At 40.6% G+C, this 24,087-nt stretch overlaps 1 protein-coding gene across 2 annotated transcripts in view; it reads left to right on the top strand.

Annotated features, from left to right (window-relative positions):
• Nucleotides 1-3,171: 3,171 nt before the first annotated feature.
• Nucleotides 3,172-24,087, top strand: part of LOC121540427 (phosphatidylinositol 3-kinase regulatory subunit gamma) — a 337,642-nt gene continuing 316,726 nt past the window's right edge. The window contains exons 1-2 of one of the 2 annotated variants that reach the window (XM_041849289.2): nt 3,172-3,428; nt 3,720-4,574. In XM_041849289.2, the coding sequence (XP_041705223.2) occupies nt 4,226-4,574 (349 nt within the window). In that variant the 5' untranslated portion in view covers nt 3,172-3,428; nt 3,720-4,225. Of the gene's footprint in view, nt 3,429-3,712; nt 4,575-24,087 lie in introns of both variants that reach the window. The other variant, XM_041849288.2, reaches the window with a different exon arrangement.

The following is a 24,087-nucleotide window of genomic DNA, read 5'->3' as shown; positions in this document are numbered from 1 at the left end:
CTGTAAATTGGCCTTCACATGAGTATTTCTGTACAGCTGTTAATTTTAACATTTTTAATAGAAAAAAAAAGCCAAGAGTGTGCAAAGCTGTCATCAAGGCAAAGGGTGGCTACTTTGAAGAATCTGAAATATAAAAAATATGTTTTGATTTGTTTAACAGTTTTTTTTGTTTACTACATGATTCCATATGTGTTATTTCATAGTTTTGATGTCTTCACTATTAATCTACAATGTAGAAAATAGTAAAAATAAAGAAAAGCCTGGAATGAGTAGGTGTGTCCAAACCTTTGACTGGTACTGTATATATGCCAATTATTTGATGGTCCAACCGCATTCTGTCCCCTATCAACACTTTTTAAACTTTTGGTGCCAGCGAGAATGACATTAGAAAGTAGTCAAGACAACTAGCTTGATTGAGCCTCCGCCATCTGTATTTCACTAGGTCAGGATATTTAAGCCTCCATATATCCACTAGTTCCAATATATCCTTGACATTTGTGATTTCCTTAAGTGCATGAGGGTGATACTTTGTAGTGTGATTTCCTTTCCGGTCCATTTAGGTATTTAAAACCATATTATAATCTCCCACCATAATAATAGAGTCTTGTATTGCTTGTAGGTTTAACAAATTATTATATATATTTTCAAAGAAGCATGGATCATCATTATTTAGACTGTATTGATTAATGAACCTGTTTATGGTCCAATAACATACTTAAAATCATCCATCTACCTTGCGGAGCTGTTTGGACAATTTCCACATTCGGATCAAAATTATTGTTAATTAATATCATCACCCCTTTTGAGTTTCTTTGCCAATGGGAGAAGTATATTTCACCCCCCCATTCCCTTTTCCACACAACTTCATCTAAAATTGTTGAATGAGTTTCCTGTAAACAATAGATATTATTTTCCTTGTCCTTTAGCCAGGTAAATACTGATCGTCTTTTCTTATTATCTGCTAAGCCATTACAATTATAGCTGGCTATACTTATTTCACCATTTACCATAACGAGATACAAGTTTCAATTATAGTAATTGAGTGTCCATATAGCTTTACCATGATATTTGCATTGCTACTAAGTATACTTCCAATTGTCCTCCACTATTCCACCTGCTAAATCCCCCCCTCCCATCCCAAGTTGGGTTGACATCCCAGTAACAGGCAGACCACCTCTGTCCCCCCGGATCCCAAGGCCCCCGAGAGACCGCGACCCATCCTTCGAAAAGAGCACACAGTGCCACCCACAGTAATTTAGAGCGTGGAAGAAGTTCATTTTTTGTTGTTGTCTATCAACAATGACAAGCCACCGGGGTCTGACAACTTGGATGGGAAATTACTGAGGATAATAGTGGACGATATTGCCACTCCTATTTGCCATATCTTCAATCTAAGCCTACTAGAAAGTAATTCACTAAAACATAAACCTCAATTAAATCAACTAAAAACCAAAGGTCTCTTCACAATCCCCAAGTCAAGAACAGACTATGGGAGGTGCACAGTACTACATAGTCATGGCTGCATGGAACTCTATTCCACATCAAGTAACTGATTCAAGCAGTAGAATCAGATTTAAAAAACATAAAAATACACTTTATAGAACAGCGGGGACTGTGAAGAGACACACACAGGCACAGACACACATACACAAGATAAGACACGCAATCTACACACACGTGCACATGGATGTTGTATTGTAAATATGTGGTGATGGAGTCGTGGCCTGAGGGAACACACTGAATGTGTTGGGTAAGGTGTTATGAAATGTAATGTCATGTAGTATTTTAAACTGTATGTTACTGTCTTATGTTGCTGGACCCCAGGAACAGTAGCTGTTGCCTTAGCAGCAGCTGATGGGGATCCATGATAAAATAATAAGTAATATACAATAGTAGTGCAGTAAGGTGACATAACTATTTCATTGGTCCGGTAGACTAAAGTGATTTCAGTGTGTACAGAATATGAATAAATGGTAAGTGTGTGGTAGGATACAGTACTCAGCTGTTGGAACAGTCTTGTGGCTTGGGGGTAGAGGCTGGCTTTGAGACAGGTGGTCCGAGACTTGATGTTGACCATCACTGCAGCGGATCCCTCTCCCCTGTGCGTTGCCTTCTCCCGCCTTTACAATCGGAGGCCTCTTTTAGGTAACATGTAACCTGAATTTGAACCCCCTCATCCGTGGCATCCCATGTTGCAGGGTTCTTCCGAATGGCTCCTATACACAAAGAAAGAACATTGAGTTACATTTGAATCGCACATGGTCTTACACATGAGTTTAAGTATTTACTTAAGTCAAGAAAAAAAGTGTAACACATTTAATAATATAAAAACTTATTGAGATTAGTTCCTTGCTCTTGTCTTAAGTCATTTAAGCAGACGCTCTTATCCAGAGCGCATACAATTCCATACTGGCCCCCTGTGGGAATCGAACCCACAACCCTGGCATTGCAAACCCCATGCTCTACCAACTGAGCTACACAGGACTACATGTCTTTCAAATGAACTCATGGCTAGATGGCTTGCAGAGGGCTTATAGCGGTCCTCTGAGTTGAGGCAACCCGCCAGAGATGCAAAAGTGGCCTGCTAAGGGCTTAAAGCGGTCCTCTGAAAGGGGTGTACCCGCCAGAGATGTAAATCATGTCTTCAACGGCAAATGCTGCTTACCCGCTGGCGGTAGGAATTTATAGGTTTGGGCATATGGAAAGTGCAAAACAGCAAGCAGGAGGAAATTTTTTGCATACAGGGGTTGGTTTGACTTTGTGGTATATTCTGTACATACAAAACGTTTATAAATGAGGCCCCAGATCTACCTGCCCTTTTAATTCTGTACATACAAAACGTTTATAATTGAGGCCCCAAATCTACCTGCCCTTTAAGGCGCACAGTTCTGGTAAAACGAGTGTTAAATAATTTATCATCATTCTGAAGCAGCTCCATTAAATACTATCCTAGCCTAGCAGCTACACTGACTGCCCGTCTCGATTTGGACCCTCTGTTCATTGCACACATGTGAGTAGACTACAACGGTAATAGTATAAAATAATAATGAGGGTTTCTATTATGAGCACTAAACCAGGTCATGTAGCATATTGTCTACTGCAGTAGTGTGCATTCTCTACTAGAATAATTCGCAGACGCGGGGGTGTGGTCTCTGACATCAGCACGCTCTGTTCTACTCCGTAAATCTGGCTCGAGGTCTGGACCGGCAAGCATCATTATATCGGACCATATTGACTTCTGCTTTTATATTCTGTATTTTATATCGCGTGTATTTTAACAAACAAGTCGCACAAATTGGATAACGATACACGGATAGAAGGCAGTAGCATTGAAAGAGAGGCACGTTTATTCTACATTTTCGCAGAGTAGGCTACCACTCGAGTTTCGGCATGCTGCTCTGAAGTTCCTATTCGCCAAGTCACGTTTTGTAAGTGATATGTTACCATGCCTTTATTCTATATTGTAATATGAAATGCAATGTACAATATTAGCCACACGCTATGCAATCCAAATATTTAAATAATGTTAGATTTGTATTATATCTGTAGGCCTACATTCTGTATTAGTTTACTATACATCATCCTTATATTGCTTCCTACCAATAGTGATGCAAATAATGACATAATGATAATAATACTACATGTTTGATCATTATATAAACATATTTAATGTCATAATAATGAGGCTAATTATCATGTAACTTTGATGAAGTTTCCAGGTAGGGCTGGCTGGGAGAGAGAGGGCTGGCTGAGAGTATGCTGGACTGGATGCCTTGGCCTGTCTGCTCTGCAGTGGATTAATATTATCCAGGTACTGGAGGGAGCCAGAGTCGCGTGTCATGTGTTCATCGTGTTTACACTATTACACAGACTATTACACAGACAGAGGGGTGGAGCTTTAGAGGTGGACCTAACCAAGGACAACTGACCCACTGTCTGGTTTCTTCTCAGAGGTGGACCTAACCAAGGACAACGGACCCACTGTCTGGTTTCTTCTTTTCTCACCCTGACTCTGAAGGGATCACTCCAATGTTGAGTCTTTGCTCTTCTCGTCAACCCAAGGGCTTCTAAATTATTAGACTACTGGGTGGAGTGCTACAGTATTAGACCTCACTGGCATTGAATTGAAGTTTGCAAAGTAAAAACAACTGACGTGAGTGAGTGACACAGGAGATCTCAGTTGGAGCCTGCCTGAGGACCTATCTATGAGCCTGTGACTGTGGCCATGACAGCCTCTGACAGCAGCTTCCAGTACCATGCACTCTTCGAGTACAAACGGGAACGTGGTGATGACATCAGTCTCCAGCCGGGGGACGTCCTGACGGTCCTGAAAGCCTCCCTAAAGGACTACCAGGAAGGGGACGAGCGCAGCCCCAAGGGATGGCTGCACGGCACCAACGAGCGGACCAAGGAGAAGGGCGACTTCCCTGGGACGTTTGTGGAGTATGCGGGGGTGGTGAGGCAGGGGCTGCCTGCGGCCAAGCCCTGGCCCAGGCCCGTACCCCCGACCCCTGGGGGAACACAGAGCAGCGTTGGGCCCGGGCCCCAGCCTCCAGGGGCCACTGCAGCAGGAGGTGAGTGTTGGGACTGGGGCATGCCAAGACCACTCCATTCAGAAACATGGAGACTGTTAAATGTTTGAGCTATCTGTTATGAACTGTTAAATGCAATGTAATGGTGCTTTGCTTTACTGTTGGTCTGGCAATCCATTCCGCTAGGGTTTTATTCTAATGTTGGACTAGAGGTGTACAGTAGCACTGACTGAATGGCAGCCTCTGTTGGGTCATTCCATTTGATTTCAATCACTTTTTGACTGCACCCCTTTTGATTTGAACAAAACTTTCCATACAGATTTTCTCACGGTAGAAGTGGTCAGAAAGTGACTTTTTGGAGTTGGAGGTGCTAAAAGTTGACCCATTTTGCATACCCAATCATACTGTCACGATCGTCGGATACAGAGGACCAAGGCGCAGCGTGGAAGGTGAACATATTTATTAAATAATGGTTATACGAACAAAACAACAAACGATACGTGACATCCAAAGGTACAAACCTACACAGGAACAAGATCCCACAAACACTGTGGGAAAACTGGCTGCTTAAGTATTGCTCCCAATCAGAGACAACAAGCAACAGCTGATACCCATTGCCTCTGATTGAGAACCACACTGGCCAACATAGAAATACGAAACTAGAACAAAAACAAACGAAAACTCACACCCTGGCTCAACATACTAGAGTCCCCAGAGCCAGGGCGTGACACATACCATGAGACATCCATGTCTTCATCACTGGAAAATATTAAAGGTTGAGTTTGACATAATGTAAAAGCTTACAAACAGGGTTGTCAAACTATTTAATAATTTCTTGATTATTATTTTTGTTTTTCAACCATTTTACATTCAAAAAATTACGAATAAGCAAAGTTTTGATTTCTGGTCATGGGCAATTCCACAGTAACAGAATTACACTTTGACTCAGTTTTTTTTACATTAAATGTATGCCAAACAAAAAACATTGATTTCAAAGTTTAACAAATCAAACAACTCTAATCACAAGGACTACTTTTAACAATTTCCACAGAAAAAATGTACTAAAACGAATTTAATGGAACTGTGCAGATACAAACTTTGGTAACGGAATTACGGTAAAATCTCTCTCAGGTTTTTATGCGACCACATTTTGTCTGCGGAAATAATGGGGTGTCAGATAAGACATTGCACCTTGAGTTGAAAAAATCTATTTGGGTTATTAAACTACAGTAAGTGAAGTGGATTTACACCTGGTAACATAATTACAGTGACGGAATTACATCATGGGTCCCTGATCTGTACTACACAGAAATGCATAATTATGGATAACAACGCAGCACAGCAGAGCACAGTAGAGTACAGTGCAGTACAATACAACACAGCAGAGTAGAGTTCAGTACAGTTCTCTACTGTACATGTTTCCTTTTCGATGGAAATGCCCTCACAGAGATGGAAAAGTGTCTTAAAAACTAGTAAAAGTCTTAAGGTATTAGAAATACATCAATTCACATTAACACAATCATGTTGAAGTAAAGGCCCCTGCCAACTAATATCAACATTTATATTTAGTTTTGCAGAAATGATTTGCCTTCTGTAAGTTTAAGAAATATTGCCTAGTGTGTTGTCATTCTGTTACCAAAAAATACATCTTTAAGATATTTTCTAGTTTCTGCCTCATGAGTAGAGAGGATTATGAAAGTTCACGGATACATTTTATATGTTTATGATCTATTAAGTGATTAAAACGCATCACTCTGTTTCTAAATCGGTAACAGAGTGACTGGAAAATCAGTAACAGAATGACTGCAATTGAATTGGCTAAAATGGGAAATCATACTAGTCATAAACCACAGTTGCAGTAGAGTACAGTACAGTACAATACAGTACAGGAAAGAAATGTAGAGTAGAGTATAGTTCAGTATGGTAGAATTCAGTACAGTAGAACACGCGAGAGTACAGTATAATGTAATATACTCTACTGTAGTATACTCTACTGTACTGAACTTAGCTAGCAGATTTTAACGGGCTAATGTGATGCTCCATTAGCCGTTACAGGATAGGTACTGTTTGGTGTAGCACAGAGAATTTACTACCAAATATGTATGGAACGTTTCATTCAAATCAAAAGGGGTGCTGTCAAAAAGTGATTGAAATCAAATGGAACGACCCTGTTATAATATGAGTCACCATGGACCAGAGTGTGAATTGGGCTGCCTGTCTGCCGCATGTGTTATAGCTTTACTACAGAGAAAGATAAAAGAGAGTATTTCTGCACTTCCACCAGACCAGAGTCCTGAGAAGTGAACATGTTGTGACACAGCCTGTGTGTGCTCCAATAGGTTCCAATGTGCTCCAGAGGCACAGCCTGCCTCAAAGATGCTAACCTGCGTTAGCGTAATTGTGTCGCAATGTTTCTCTCACTGAAGTAGTTCCTAACCAAACCCAGGTGTTGGTTCTGCTAAAATGAATATACAGTAGCATTTGTGTTTACGAAGATGATGTGTATGTGTTTTTGAGAAAGAATAGGTATACGTGTGTGTTTGTGCTTGTCTGAGTGTGCATGTGTGTATGAGTGTGTGTGTCATGACTCGCAGGCAGCTGGATTTGTTTGGATGTTTTATTCAGCATCCAGATGAGCAAACGCAACGCTCCTCACAAAGAGGACAAGCTCTGGTCTAACTGTATCCTGACTCTGTGTGAGCAAGCAAACGCAGCATCTTCTATTTGGCAGGCTTTGATTAGGGTTTTACACAGGGCTGGGTGAGCTCTGTTTTAGCTCTGTGTGTCTGGCCTGTTATGATTGCTGTAGTGTAGTGTGGTGTGGTGTGGGCTAGTGTAGTGTAGTGTAATATCCCGAGGGCAGATTCTGTGCGTAGACCGAAGAATCTGCCTGGACTGAAGGGATGCGTGAGATATCGAGCTGCAGTAGTTTCGGTCTTTGGGCTTTCGTCACTGGTTATATTATCTGATCAGGCAGTCTCATGGTTCAAACGCTACCTGTCAGATAGAACTCAGTGTGCCCAGTTTGATGGCAATTCATCTGATAGGTTAACTGTCCAGAAGGGGGTGCCACAGGGCACTGTTCTTGGACCACTGTTGTTTACTATCTATACTAATAATGTTGGTAGAAATGTGTCAATTGCTATTTAACATTTTTATGCTGACGTCACAGTTATTTATTAAAGGCCTGTGAAGAACTGCAGTCTGCCTTTACTGTTGTCCTGACTCAGCTCTGTCAACTGAAGTTGTTTTTAAATGCTGAAAAGACAAATGGTTGATGGTTTTCTTGAAATCTAAGATAAAACCTCAGACTCTTCCACGTATAGTCACTATGCAGTACAAGCAAATAGAAAGAGTAGCAACTTACAAGTACTTGGGTTTCTTGCTAGATGAGTGTCTCACCTTTAAACCCCACATCAAAGGTCTTGTGAAAAAGCTTAGGTTAAAATGTTCGTAATAAGTCATGTTTTTCTTTTGAAGCGAGTAAGAGGCATGTTTCTGCTACTTTCGTGCCTGTAATTGATTATGGTGATATCTTGTACCCTGTGGCGTCATTACGTATGCTGGACATTGTGTACTATGGGGCGCTGACGATTGTTAGAGGAATACGGAAGCTTTGGTTGCAGAGGGAGTCGTAGTGCCCAAACAACACTTCTATCACTGTTTAAGTTTCCATTAACTTGTCCAGTGATTTCTGTTGACATTTAGAAAGTGTGAATAGAAAATAGATGCGACAATTGCCTGCTACGGTGTGTTTCCATTGAACTGTCTTGTGTAGATAAAAACAGCTGGATGTAATGACGTCACACCAAAACCTGTCGTATAAAAATTACGTTTTTTCATTATCCATTTAGGCAAATTACGCATGAATAAATTAGCAATAGCCTGTATGCCCTCCAAACTCTGTTTCATGTCTCAGGTAGCCCGCAAAAGCCAGTATAGATAGAATGCAAGAATTGACTAATATTTTCAATATTCTAATAATTATCATGAGCTAACATATTGCCACGGTCCGTGCCATGGTGAAACTTGCACTCCTGTAGATCTGAAATAACTGGATGGTGAAATTTGCATCAAGCCATCTAGTAAAGCAAGGCGAACAATTCAGGCATGAAAAATAGATTTAGCAAGCAGTAGGCATTTAGAATTAAATGTGGAGTGGAGCTTTATAGTTACTTGATGACATAATGTGCCCTGCATACTTTCAAAATTATTAATCAATCATCATTTATTTAAAAAAAACACAGTTTCCATCATCATTTGTCGCAATAAAGAAAGTTTGAAATCCATCCCTGTCAAATGCATTTTTTTTTTCTTCCATTACACGTCGCAATGTTGTTGTTTTTTGCAACATTTCTTTTGTCGAATAAACCTGGGTCAATGGAAACCTGCCTAGTGTTGACAAGCAGGCATAAGAAGGCTCACAAATCTGAAGTGTACGGTACTACCGTACGGTACGGTACAGTACAGTACTTGGTGTTCCAAAACATTCTCACCTCTCCCTTCATCCCATGTGCTTGGGAGAGAAGTGGAATAACAATGGATTAAGTTCTAGAGTCCCGGTGGTGAGGCACATTCTTTTGATGGAATTATGGGGCGCTCAAAGAATTACAGATAAACAAGATTAGCGGTCTGAATTATTAATTTCACAACCCGCGGTCCTTCACTCACTCTCCGTTTCCCTCTTGAACATACAACACCAGCCAATTCCCACACCTACAGTCACAGTCAATTAAAATCAGGTGACTATCACGACGATAACAACAGTGTGTCTTTGTGAAACTGAAACTGATATGCTGAGATAGCGATTAGCGAAGTCCCCCTATCTATCTTACCAGCGCATGCTCGAGCTTGACAACTAGCCATCCCATTTGGGTGTTGTAAGTTAGTTAGTGAGTTCACTAGTGAGATAAGTACAACCACTGCGCTGCAATTATGATAGTGGTTGATGAATCCCTGTTGGCTGTGTGATAATTACATGCAGGTGTGGAGGAGAGGAGGAGGAGGAGAGGAGCCAGGCAGACTAATCAGGGTTCATTGTGAAGGTAATGGGGTAATTATATACCACACACTGCCTGCTGGAGATAAGCACACAGACACAGAGAGATCTGCGTATAAAGGGATGTTTCCTTTTAAGTCGTTGGAGGAAGCTATTATACAGGAACCAGTAACTTCCACCTGCTAACCTGAGAATCTTTATGAAGTGTGTTATTGATGTTCTTTGACTTTGTGTGCGTGTGTGTGTGATCTTCTCAATACAAGTGTAACCTTCAGATATTTTGGAGGATGTAGGTCCATGCCATCCATTTACAAGGTGTAAGTTGACCTGGAATGAGGTCTGGCCATACATGCAGAACACCCCATCACCCTCTGGTGCACCTAAACATTCCCCTGACACACACACACAGTCTTGTACAACTAACCTTGTGGGGACACACAATTCAGTCCCATTCAAAATCCTATTTTCTCTAACCCCTAACCCTAACCTTTACCCTAACCTTAACCCGAAAACCTAGCTCCTAACCCTAACCCTAAAACTAACCCTAGCTCCTAACCCTAAACCTGATTCTAACCTTAACCCTAAACCCCCAAGAAATATAATTTGACCTTGTGGGGACCAACAAAATGTCCCCAGTTGGTCAAATATTTGTTTGTTTACTATTCTTGTGGGGACTTATGGTCCCCACAAGTATAGTTAAACACGTCCACACACACCAAACCCACACACACCAAACCCACATACACACAAAACAGACCTCACTGTCTAAAGCAGCGGTTCCCAACATTTTCCGTTCCGAGGACCACCAAATCACAGTCAAAAGCTTGAGGACCACCATCACGGAGTCGCAGAATTTTTTTGTATAAAATATCTTGGTGGAAAAATTTAGAGTCCGTTTTCATCATGTAACAGATGAAATGCCTATTATTATAAACAATTTGCATTGTGAAAAGTAATGTAAAACTGCTTATAATTCCATTAATACTCCCAACCGTTATAATTAGCAGAACACCTGCAGTACCCCTGCGGATGACCAGTGGTCCGTGAACCACAGGTTGGAAACCACTGGTCTAAAGCAACGGCTCCCAACCTTTTCCGTTCCGGGGACCACCAAATCACAGTCAAAAGCTCTTGACGACCACCATTCACGGAGTCGTGTAATTTCTTTAACATAGATTATATTGGCAGTCATATTTAGTCAATTTTAGCAGTGAATGTAACTTCTTCTTCTTCTTCTTCTTCTTCTTCTTCTTCTTCTTCTTCTTCTTCTTCTTCTTCTTCTTCTTCTTCTTCTTCTTCTTCTTCTTCTTCTTCTTCTTCTTCTTCTTCTTCTTCTTCTTCTTCTTCTTCTTCTTCTTCTTCTTCTTCTTCTTCTTCTTCTTCTTCTTCTTCTTCTTCTTCTTCTTCTTCTTCTTCTTCTTCTTCTTCTTCTTCTTCTTCTTCTTCTTCTTCTTCTTCTTCTTCTTCTTCTTCTTCTTCTTCTTCTTCTTCTTCTTCTTCTTCTTCTTCTTCTTCTTCTTCTTCTTCTTCTTCTTCTTCTTCTTCTTCTTCTTCTTCTTCTTCTTCTTCTTCTTCTTCTTCTTCTTCTTCTTCTTCTTCTTCTTCTTCTTCTTCTTCTTCTTCTTCTTCTTCTTCACAATTTGCATTGTAAATAGTAATGTAAAACTGCTTATAATACCATTAATACTCCCAACTGTTATTTTTGTATAAAAATTAAACAAAAATAATAATGTAATCTAAGTATAAAATTGCGGATATACAGTGCCTTCAGAAAGTATTCACACCCCTGGACTTTTTCCACATTTTGTTGTGTTACAAAGTGGGATTAAAATGGATTTAATTGAATATTTTGTCAATGATACACACAAATACTCTGTAATGTCAAAGTGGAAGAAAAATTCTAACATTTATTTAAAAAATATATATTAATGTTATATTTGTAATATCTTAATTATATAAGTAGTCAATACATGTTAGAATCACCTTTGGCAGCGATTACAGCTGTGAGTCTTTCTGGGTAAGTCGAAGAGCTTTGCACACCTGGATTGTACAATATTTGCACATTCTTTTTGATTTATTCTTCAAGCTCTGTCAAGTTGGTTGCTGATCATTGCTAGCCAGCCATTTTCAAAACTTTCAATAGAATTTCAAGCCGATTTTAAGTCAAAACTGTAACTAGGTCACTCAGGAACATTCTACTGTCTTTTGGAAAGCAGACTGAACCAGGTTTTCCTCTAGGATTTTGCCTGTGCTTAGCTCTATGCCATTTATTTTTATCCTAAAAAAAACTCCCTAGTCCTTGCCAATGACAAGCATACCCATAACATGATGCAGCCACCACCATGCTTGAAAATATGAATAGTGGTACTCAATGATGTGTTGTGTTGGATTTGTCCCAAACATAACACTTTGTATTCAGGACAAATTTCATGACACATTTTTTGCAGTTTTACTTTAGTGTCTTATTGCAAACAGGATGCATGTTTTGGAATATTTTTTTATTCTGTACAAGCTTCCTTCTTTTCATTCTGTCAATTAGGTTAGTATTGTGGAGTAGCTACAATGTTGAAGATCCCTCCTCAGTTTTCTCCTATCACAGGCATCAAACTCTGTAACCATTGGCCTCATGGTGAAATCCCTGAGCGGTTTCCTTCCTCTCCGGCAACTGAGTTAGGAAGGACGCCTGTATCTTTGTAGTGATACACCATCCAAAGGGTAATTAATAACTTCACCATGCACAAAGGGATATTCAATGTCTGCTTTTTTACATTTTTACCCATCTACCAATTGGTGACCTTCTTTGTGAGGCATTGGAAAACATCCCTGGTCTTTGTGGTTGAATTGGTGTTTGAAATTCACTGCTCGACTGAGGAACCTTACAGATAATTGTATGTGTGGGGTACAGAAATTAGGTTTTCATTCAAAAATCAGTCCATGCAACTTATTATGTGGCTTATTAAGCACAGTTTTACTCCTGTACTTATTTAAGCTTGCCATAAAAAAGGGGTTGAATACTTATTGACTCAAGATATTTCAGCTTTTCATTTTTATTAATTTCTAAAAAATTCTAAAAACATAATTCCCCTTTGACATCATGGGGTATTGTGTGTAGGCCAGTGACAACAATCTCAATTTAATCCATTTTAAATTCAGGCTGTAACACAACAAAATGTGAAAAAAGCCTAGGGCTGGGAATACTTTCTGAAGGCACTCTACTTACTGTTTACAATGTCAGCCTAAGTCCTTCCTCTGCCTATGTTTCTCTCCACTTCTCTCTAAACGTCTGTCCGTGTCTATCTCCCCCTTTCTCTCTTTGATCAATAGCAGCAGCAAGCTGATTGGTTCAGTCACTGGGATCGCTGCTGCAGCACTGGCCACATGAGCAGGCCTGGCTAAATTGCCTCATTTGAAACTATTTTTAGTTGGCTCAAGGCTGGGCTGCTTTGTGCTGTTGTTGTGGTGGTGCTGTGTGTAGAGGTTGCAGTGTGCTATAGGTGTGTTGTATGCTATATGTGGGAGAGAGAGGATCAGATTGATAATGTGCAGTTTCATGGTCCTCTCCTCTGATGCAGAACAGGCACACTTGTAGAAGTAGGCCTAATGTATTTTTTTTTAAATGTCAAGATAAAAAGGTTTTATGTTTCAATTTATGTTTACTGATCATGAAAAGCATGCAGTTACTTGCTGTAGGCCGAAAACTCTGATGATCGAGCTAAATGTGCACAATAGTTTTGCATAGAATAATCGGAAATGTGTAATTCTGACTATGGTCTTCAAGAGGTGATGGTATTACAACCAAATAGTTATAACATTTATTTATTTAACAATCCCTTGAAAACGGCATGCAGTTGTCAATGGTTTTAGCGGAGCTGGGGTCTCCTTGTCCCCCAGCAGGCAAATTGAACGCTCTGCACCTTATACGACCTATACTACTAGGTGATATTGTACTTCTAAATTGGAATGTATGTTGCACACTAATGGCATTTAGCATCATTGAGAGCTTACTGTGAGAACCCTGGTAGCTGTCTGTTCTTAAATGGGCCATTATGATGTGTAAATGCAGATATATATAGAGAGAGACACGTTTAGCTACAGTGGCTGAGCAGTGACGGTGAGAGGGAGAGAAATGCACTTTAGAGGGAGGCAGGCGGGAATATACAGTGCCTTGCAAAAGTATTCATCCCCCTTGGCGATTTTTCCTATTTTGTTGCATTACAACCTGTAATTTAAATGGATTTTTATTTGGATTTCATGTAATGGACATACACAAAATAGTCCAAATTGGTGAAGTAAAATGACAAAAATAACTTCAGAAAAACATTTCTAAATATAAATAACGGAAAAGTGGTGCATTCATATGTATTCATCCCCTTTGCTATGAAGCCCCTAAATAAGATCTGGTGCAACCAATTACCTTCAGAAGTCACATAATTAGTTAAATAAAGTCCACCTGTGTGCAATCTAAGTGTCACATGATCTCATATATATATATATATATATATATATACACACACACACACACATACATCTGTTCTGAAAGGCCCCAGAGTTTGCAACACTGCTAAGCAAGGGGCACCACCAAGCAAGCGGCACCATGAAGACCAAGGAGCTCTCCAAACAGGTCAGGGACAAAGTTGTGGAGAAGTACAGATCAGGGTTGGGTTATAAAATAATATCAGAAACGTTGAACATCCCACGGTGCACCATTAAATCCATTATAATTTTTTTTAAAGAATTTGATACCACTACAAACCTGCCAAGAGAGGTCCGCCCACCAAAACTCACGGACCAGGCAAGGAGGGCATTAATCAGAGAGGCAAAGAGACCAAAGATAACCCTGAAGGAGCTGAAAGCTCCACAGCGGAGATTAGACTACCTGTCCATAGGACCACTTTAAGACGTACACTCCACAGAGCTGGGCTTTACAGAAGAGTGGCCAGAAAAAAGCCATTGCTTATAGAAAAAAATCTGCCAACACGTTTGGTGTTCGCCAAAAGGCATATGGGAGACTCCCCAAACATATGGAAGAAGGTACTCTGGTCAGATGAGACAAAAATTGAGCTTTTTGGCCATCAAGGAAAACGCTATGTCTGGCGCAAACCCAACACCTCTCATCACCCCGAGAACACCATCCCCACAGTGAAGCATGGTGGTGGCAGCATCATGCTGTGGGTATGTTTTTCACCGGCAGGGACTGGGAAACTGGTTAGAATTGAAGGAATGATGGATGGCGCTAAATACAGCGAAATTCTTGAGGGAAACCTGTTTCAGTCTTCCAGAGATTTGAGACTGGGACGGAGGTTCACCTTACAGCAGGACAATGACCCTAAGCATACTGCTAAAGCAACACTCGAGTGGTTTAAGGGGAAACATTTAAATGTATTGGAATGGCCTAGTCAAAGCCCAGACCTCAATCCAATTGAGAATCTGTGGTATGACAAAGATTGCTGTACACCAGCGGAACCCATCCAACTTGAAGGAGCTGGAGCAGTTTTACCTTGAAGAATGGGTAACAATCCTAGTGGCTAGATGTGCCAAGCTTATAGAGACATACACAAAGAGACTTGCAGCTGTAATTGCTGCAAAAGGTGGCTCTACAAAGTATTGACTTTGGGGGTGGGTGAATAGTTATGCACGCTCAAGTTCAGTTTTTTTGTCTTATTTCTGGTTTGTTTCACAAGAAAACATATTTTGCAACTTCAAAGTGGTAGGCATGTTGTGTAAATGAAATGATACAACCCCCACAAAAATCAATTTTAATTCCAGGTTGTAAGGCAACAAAATAGGAAAAATGCCAAGTGGGGTGAATACTTTCACAAGCCACTGTAACCAAGCACTGCCAGTAAAGTCATTTTATTGGATGACTGATTGGCCTTGGTATTGCTTAGCTGGATCCAACATCCATGCAGGGGAATTTACTTGTCAACAATAAAAACAGATGTGCTCTATAGATTTTTTCCTTGCAAAATGGCTGTTTTGTTTTCCCTCCAAAATAAAACTATTGTTAACCTGTTTCCAGCTGCCACGTAAGCTTTGTGTTATTTCACAATTCAGTTGAAATGTAGGTTTTGAGCAGCAGCCTCTGTCTTTGTAGCGTCTATCTTAGTCTCGTGACTTCTCTGTGTTAATGGAGATGTTTTATATTTGAGATTCTTCAAATAGCCACCCTTTGAGAATGTCAAGAATGTGAATGCCAAGAATGTGCAAAGCTGTCATCAAGGCCAAGGGTGGCTATTTGAAGAATCTCAAATATAAAATATATTTTGATTTGTTTAACACTTTTTTGGTTAATACATGATTCCATATGTGTTATTTCATAGTTTTGATGTCTTCACTATTATTCTACTATGTAGAAAATAGTAAAAATAAAGAAAAACCCTTGAATGAGTAGGTGTGTTCAAACCTTTGACTGGTACAGTACATTAGCAATTCACCACCAGACAGTCAAAGACAGGCCAAGCTTGTGGCTAGGCTGGGGATAGCAGAGTACAGACCTGAGTATGGAGAGAGTGGAGTTGTATTGTCACTTCTTCCATTAGCAGGATAAGGAGCTGGCTAATTGCCTGGGCTGTTAATACTAATGTACCTCTGGAGCCAGCTTAAGGCCAGGGCTACTCTCAGCCCCATTCAAGCCCAGGGAGAGAGGCTGTTAGCTGGGGAATGAACGGACACTAGTGCTATTATCTGGATCTGTAGTAGTATTGACTTCTAACCAAACTAATGGGTGGAGAGAGGGGCATTTTGGTGGTCATTTTATAGATGGAGAGAAGAACTAGGGAGAGAAGAAGCCCTGGTCTTTGAAGTATCCCTGGTATTCAGGTAAATGCACAACATCAGATGGTTAAAACGAGGTCATGATTCTCCTGTGCAGTTTACCGCCGTCTGCCTGGTTAAACACTTCTTCTTGGATCTCTCACCTCCTGTCCCATTTCATCTTCCCATGGAAGTGGTCATGCTCTGCTCTCAGAAAGAGACAGAGAGAGAGCCACTGAATGGAAGAATGAATGATGCGTCCGCAAATAGGGCTCAGACAGTTGGGTTGTTCCATCGATTCGGTGCCTTTTGAGAAGAATGTTTGATTTCACATAATTTTAACATTCTGTCATAAAGTGCATGTTCAACTTGATGAAAAGCATGTTTTCCCATCTCAAGAGGTTAAATAAAGAAATGACTACAGTAAGTGCCTATTAAGTGCCAAATAAAGTAACAGGGTTGACGATCTCATCTTAAAATCAGCCATAAATCGCCTTGTGACAGGGGGAATGGAAGCTTGTTGTGTGAAACAGTGAGTGGCAATTCAATGCAAGCTTCACAAAAATAAATCTTTTTTTTTTTTTCTATCTATCTATGGGGAACAGGGTTGATGTGTTATGCTCGATCCGCTCAATTTTCCACAACAAAACACCAGAAAAATAGAGAGAAAAAATAGAACCAGCTCACTTGATTTTACACTAAAGTTTCTTTAGAAAAAAATATTCAAAAAGGAATAGTTTCACGATATTAAAATGAGAGTTCAGTTCACGTAACAGAGTTGACCTTAAAATGAGGGACAGACATAATTGAATCACTAATCACATTAAATAAATAATAATATTCAGAAACAACTAGGGCTTTACAATGATGGGAAAAACTTGGAGAAATGTTAAGTAAATCTTTCTAAAAGTCACAGAGGGTGCACAGTGTTTATTCATATTACAAATCAGATTTGAATTTGCCATATAGTCTATATTAAAGGGCACTTCATTTAATATAACAGGCTTTTAAAATGTCATACTGGTGCACAATCTCTACTTAAAATATCAAAGGGACGCAAAAGGCACTATTTTCGTGGAACGACCCTGTTGTGTTGCCACAGGTGCTGTGATGTTTCCTGTCTACCTCTGGGCCTCATTCCTCAGCCTTACCCCTTTTGCCTCCCACCCTTTCAAAGCACATCTTATAACACCATGTACTCCTGGCTTAATTCATGTCATCTTCAAAATATTAGTTTGAGTCACTAAAACTGTGACAAGAGGAAGTGAGGGGGAAAGTATTCCAGTATTCCGGTATATGGTGTAAAAAAGCCACACCATGGAAGCTATACCAGCTCTACAGATCACGGCTGGGAGCCTAAAATGTTGTTTCTTTGGTGCTTCTGAAATCTCATTCCTTTTGGTATGCGGTATGCATAGCCTATAGCTTGTTTATACTTTATGTACTGTATTCAGGAGACTTGTTGCCTAAGTAGAGCTCAAAGCTCCCATGCTATGGCAGTTACAGTTCCGTCGAGTCAGCGTAATTTGTGTCGGGGAGAGGAAAAGCATAAACACCGAAAATGCATCATGGCAGAAGGTGTTTTGTTGCACTACAGCCTCTAACTTAGTTTGAAGGTCAGTGTTTTGCTGCTGCTGAGCCTTTTCTGCTCTCTCTGTTCTCTTCTGCCATGGTTCTCATTCACAGCATGCTTGTAATATGAGAGTAGACATTTTCCCCCTACATCGCCTTTTTCCTGCTTTAGTATGTCGGTTCACTGTGTGTGTGTTTGTGTGTTTGCGAGTGTGATGAGTGCACATTTGTGTGCATACTATTTTTGCCTTTTCCAAGGACCCATTGTTAGCTGAGTAGTAAGCTGGGGACATTTTCCACAGATCTCTTTGTGTATGTACAGTATAATGACATCCTCAAACCCCTTCTCTTCTTTCTATACGTCCCTCTGTTCTCCAGAAGCAGTGTGTGATTCTGATCAGGCAGGAAAGTCATCATCATCATCAGGTCTGATACTCCTGTAATCAGCGCTCACAAGGCTGTGTCTCTTTGAAGTGGAGACTTAGGGAGTGATTGTAGACAGAAATAAGTGGTGTATTTCCACAGGCACACAGCAGCTGATAATACCTGTATTTACCATCTGAGGCTTGGATAGATACGCTCTTCTTTCTTTCTTTCTCTTTCCACATGTTTACTTGCAATTGGTCGGTTGGATGGAATGAGGGTCACAAGATTCAAACAACGCCAGGATGGTTTAAAGCCAGCTTTGACTGTAGATAGAGGGGTGATGCAGATATAGTGTAATTGGTTCTCATGCAGAGGGGTATATCTCTCCTTTAGCTCAATGTGTTGGGAACCAGCGCGATGCAGGACACTAATTATGGATGAAATATTACAGTCAGTAGAAATGACTATGTATTATTAATGGACAGAGCTCAGAGATATTTACTATTGTCTGTGCTGTTAGAGAGAATATCTCCCTCTCTCTCCATTTCTCAAGTCTCGCTCTCTCTATTTGATCACATTTTCACTTCTATCGTGCTTTGTGTGTACTTGAGGGTTAGGTACTTGGTTTGAACTGTCCCTGACCCCACCCCTTCAGTTTTGCCCGAAGATGTCTGGCTCCGTCATCTCTCTGCTTTATGTTCCACCCCTCCACCCCTCTCTCTATTCCCCCATCACTCCATCATCTCCCCTGTCATTCCTTCATAAGGTCATTATAAGATAATTCTAAAGAGTTGAAATGTCAAACATAAAGAACATTATTGGTTTAGTGTTTCTCTAATGGAGCCTGGAACCTGACTGCATGGTGTTGGGGAGATGATGATGGGCGTACAGTACTATGCCTCTTGGACCACAGTCTTTTTGAAGTTTATGGTCTGATGACAAGGCCTCACATCAGCACTAGTCAAAGCATCAAGTCCAGGAAGTTCTCAAAGTTCATTCCGATGTCTTGGTCGTTCAGAGGGCCTCGTTTGAGGATAGAAAACAAGGATCGTTTTGATTTGCCCATTCCTATCTCACCCAAGATAAATGGTAGAAGGGCAATTCCATTGTAACGGAATTGCGCTGAGACTCAGAATTGTCACTTTAAAGCTGCGATCCATGTAGGTGAAACTGCCACTTCCGTTTGCAATATTACAACAGCAAAGACGTTACTTCAAACAACAAAAACAGTTTTTCCCCCCTCTGACGTCATTGCACATGCGATATAACAGCAGAGTATGTACTACATTTTTTTTTTTTACCACGATGCAGGATGCTCATTTCCTCTAAACAAAAACAATAACAAATGCGCCTGGGCCGGCCAACCAAAAACCATTGAATTCAAAGTTTAACAAACCATACAACTCTATGCACAAGGACTACTTTTAACAATTTACACAGAACATTTTACAAAAACACATTTACTGGAAGAACTGTGCAGATGCAAAGTTTGGTAAAAGAATTTCAGTTAAATCTCCCTCAGTTTTGTATGTGACCATGTTTTCCAAGAACTCTGTTAAATATCTGCTCCAAATTAAGATTCAAAGATGCCTGCAGATAGAATGGGTAACGGAATTTCATCATGGGTCCCTGATCTGTACTGCACAGGAATGCATAATTATGGATATCATGGTGATGTATCCTAAATACTGTATGTACAAAAAAAGGTAGAAATATGCATATTTGTGTATTATTCTACACACTGGCTATTATTTGAATGAGCTTCGCACCCAAACAAGACCACATTTTGTTGGTCCAGACCCAACCAAATCTGAACCAATCATATGTTTCACAAGTTTGGACATCAAAGTACAGCACAGTAGAGGTCAGGAGAGTACAATACAGTGCAGCACAGCGTAGAACAGTAAAGTAGAGTAGAGCTCAGTACTGTACAGGACAGCACATTATAGTGCACTCAACTCTAGTGTGCTCAAATGTGTACTGTACTCAACTCTATTCTACAATACTATCCGGTACTGTACTCTACAACTTGTTTTACTGTACTGTAATCTACTGAACTATACTCTACTCAACTTTTTTTGAACTTTACTTTACTGTGCTCTCCAAACTTGTGAAACATAGACGTCTATGGTTGGTTCAGATTTGGTCCCAACTGGACCAAATCTGAACCAATCATGAACATCTATGTTTGGGCCAAAAATGTACATCTCTGGACGTTGAAATTAAAGCCAGTCTGGAGTGTATCAAAAAACGACGTCTGTGGACGTTGAAATCAAGGCCAGGAAAGGACTGACCAAATTTCAACTACTTTTCAACGTCCATGGACATCCTGTGTCGGTCGGTACTCAGTAGGTAAGGATGCTGGTTACATGAATTGGAAAGAGGGGGCTAATGGGTAGGTGTCTGTAAGAGCGGGGAGAGGTGACAACAGGAAAACAGTATGCCAGTGGAAGGGAGGACTGTGACTGTGGTTTGTGACTACAATGATTTCCTGTTGTAGCCAATTAAATTGCAGTAATTCCGTTACAGATTTTTAATAATTCATAAACCAAATAGATATTAAAAACACTAACTAATTGGTAGGTCTACCTTTACTTGTTACTTACTTCTGTGAACTTTCATTTTCCTCCCTCCTCATGAGGGAGAGAAATTAGAAAAATCTTAAAGATATGTGGGTTTTTTCGTAACGGAATTTCAAGGCACAGGGCAATGTTTCTTAAAGTTACACAAGGAAACGTGTTGATATCAGTTGGCAGGGGTCTTTACTTTAACATGATTGTGTTTTAATGTATTTCTAATACCTTTTAAGACTTTTTCTGGTAGATGTTTTCTTAGACCCCTTTTCCATCTGTTTGACCAGAATCAAAGTCTTTGCTTATTCGTAATATTTAGGATAGAAAACGGTTGAAATATATATATATATATATATATATATATATATATATATATATATATATATATATATATATATATATTTGCCTTAATAATAAAAATATATAGACGCTTTAATTTGACACCAGATTTGACATACTCCTATGAACACGTTTGTGCTCATGGGTCCTTTACATGGAAATGCCCAGAAGTACAGTGCCTTCGGAAAGTATTCAGACCCCTTGAATTTTACACATTTTGTTAGATTACAGCCTTATTCTAAAATGGATTAAATAGTTATTTTCCCTCATCAATCTACACACAAAACCCCATAATGACAAAGCAAAACTGTTTTTTTGAAATGTTTGATAATTTATAAAAAATTAAAAACGGAAATATCACATTTACATAAGTATTCAGACCCTTTACTCAGTACTTTGTTGAAGCACCTTTGGCAGCGATTACAGCCTTGAGTCTTCTTGGGTATGACGCTACAAGCTTGGCACAGCTGTATTTGGGGAGTTTTTCCCATTCTTCTCTGCAGATCCTCTCAAGCTCTGTCAGGTTGGATGGGAAGCATTGCTGCACAGTTATTTTCAGATCTCTCCAGAGATGTTCGATCAGGTTCAAGTCCGGGCTCTGGCTGGGCCACTCAAGGACATTGAGACTTGTCCCGAAGCCACTCCTGTGTTGTCTTGGCTGTGTGCTTAGGGTCGTTGTCCTGTTGGAAGGTGAACCTTCGCCCCAGTCTGAGGTCCTGAGCACACATCAAGGATCTCTCTGTACTTTGCCTCGATCCTGACTAGTCTCCCAGTCCCTGAAATACATCCCCACAGCATGATGCAGCCACCACCATGCTTCACCGTAGGGATGGGGCCAGGTTTCCTCTAGACGTGACGCTTGGCATTCAGGCCAAAGAGTTCAATCTTGGTTTCATCAGACCAGAGAATCTTGTTTCTCATGGTCTGAGAGTCTTTAGGTGCCTTTTGGCAAACTCCAAGCAGGCTGTCATGTGCCTTTTACTGAGGAGTGGCTTCCGTCTGGCCACTCTACCATAAAGGCCTGATTGGTGGAGTGCTGCAGAGATGGTTGTCCTTCTGGAAGGTTATCCCCTCTCCCCCCGAGGAACTCTAGAGCTCTGTCAGAGTGACCATTGGGTTCTTGGTCACCTCCCTGACCAAGGCCCTTATACCCAGATTGCTCAGTTTGGCCGGGCGGCCAGCTCTAGGTGTCTTGGTGGTTCCAAACTTTTCCATTTAAGAATGATGGAGGCCACTGTGTTCTTGTGGACCTTCAATGCTGCAGAAATGTTTTGGTACCCTTCCCCAGATCTGTGCCTCGACACAATCCTGTCTCGGAGCTCAATGGACAATTCCTTCGATCTCATGGCTTGGTTTTAGCTCTGACATGCACTGTCAACTGTGGGACCTTATATAGACAGGTGTGTGCCTTTCCAAATCATGTCCAATCAATTGAATTTACCACAGGTGGACTCCAATCAAGTTGTAGAAACATCTCAAGGATGATCAATGAAAACAGGACGCACCTGAGCTCAATTTCTAGTCTCATAAAGGGTCTGAATACTTAGGTTACAGGAAGGTATCTGTTTTTTGGTTTTTAATACATTTGCTAAAATTTCTAAAAACCTGTTTTCACTTCGTCATTATGGGGTATTGTGTATAGATTGATGCGGAAATTGTTTTTTAAATCCATTTTAGAATAAGGCTGTAACGTAACAAAATGTGGAAAAAGTCAAGGGTTCTGAATACTTTCCGAAGGCACTGTATGTAGTTTCTGTTTTGGGACCAGAGTTATAGGGATTGTATTAGCAGGGTCTGAAAGCTCTTACTTAAACGTAGTCTCAGGTCCCAGTTGGTTTATAAGTGAGGAGGCAGTATGCCACAATGGAGGGCGTTGATTATTACTCTCCTCAAACAATCCCCATAACTGATAATGCAGACTGGTCTCATAGACTAGACATAACATAGTAAATGTAAATCCGGGACATGGTTATGTTACGTTTAGTATGGTTACATAAGACAGAAGGTTACTTCAGGCAAAAATGAAAAGGTGGGTGGTTAGTCGGGTGGGCGTATAACACAAACGTCTAGCAACCCAAAGGTTGCGTGTTCGAATATCATCACGAACAACATGAACATTTTAGCTAATTAGAAACTTGGAATTCGTAATGTATCATATGTTTTGCAAATTCGTAGCATATTGTATGTTTAGCAAATTTGTAACATACTGTACGAAATGGATGATGGACATCCATAAATTAATACATACCATACGAAACGTAACATATCATACTAAATGGAGTGTCTCTGATTTACATACAGAATAATACTAAATGCTTAGGGACCACATTGGATAATGATGCTACATTCACATTATAATGTTTAAAGGCCCTTGGCTTAGGCCTGTTGTAAAGGAACACAGCATCTGGTCAGCCCATGCCTATGGGACTTCTGCAGCAGTTCTGAAGTCAATATTTTGGTATAAAAAGGAAGGTACAAGTAGATAGAGGGGTGAGGTAAACTTTGTCAACAGAGCCTCTCTCTGGACTCTACAGGGCTGGCGTAAACATATAGACATGTTACTGTGACGACAGTAGAATGTCCCGGGATGCGCGTCCTTGTGGCTGGCCAGAGGTTTCAGCCGACAGTTTGGGCTTGACTCCACCACATCATTGCAGGCTGCGATGTTGACTCTTAATCCCCCAGCCTCTCCCCCTAGCGCTCTCTCTTGGCCCCCCTTCAAACCGTTCTAGAACAGCCTGTCCAGGCTAAGCCAGGCCATACCAGGACACATCACATGGCTCCAGTGTTTCTTTCTTTCTTTCCCTCTCTCCCTTCTTCTTTCTTCTTCACCCTTCTCTCCAGTAGAACGGGCCAGGACTCCCCCCAGACAGGCACACACCTCTCCTCTTTTTCATTATTACTTCCCTAGGGGTTCTATCCTTCCCCACTTCTCATGCACAGAAGGGAGCTC

The sequence above is a fragment of the Coregonus clupeaformis genome, chromosome 26 (assembly GCF_020615455.1).
Source record: "Coregonus clupeaformis isolate EN_2021a chromosome 26, ASM2061545v1, whole genome shotgun sequence".
Lineage (NCBI taxonomy): Eukaryota > Metazoa > Chordata > Actinopteri > Salmoniformes > Salmonidae > Coregonus > Coregonus clupeaformis.
The sequence above is the reverse complement of the archived record's forward strand: the minus strand, read 5'-3'. Positions and strand labels throughout refer to the sequence as shown.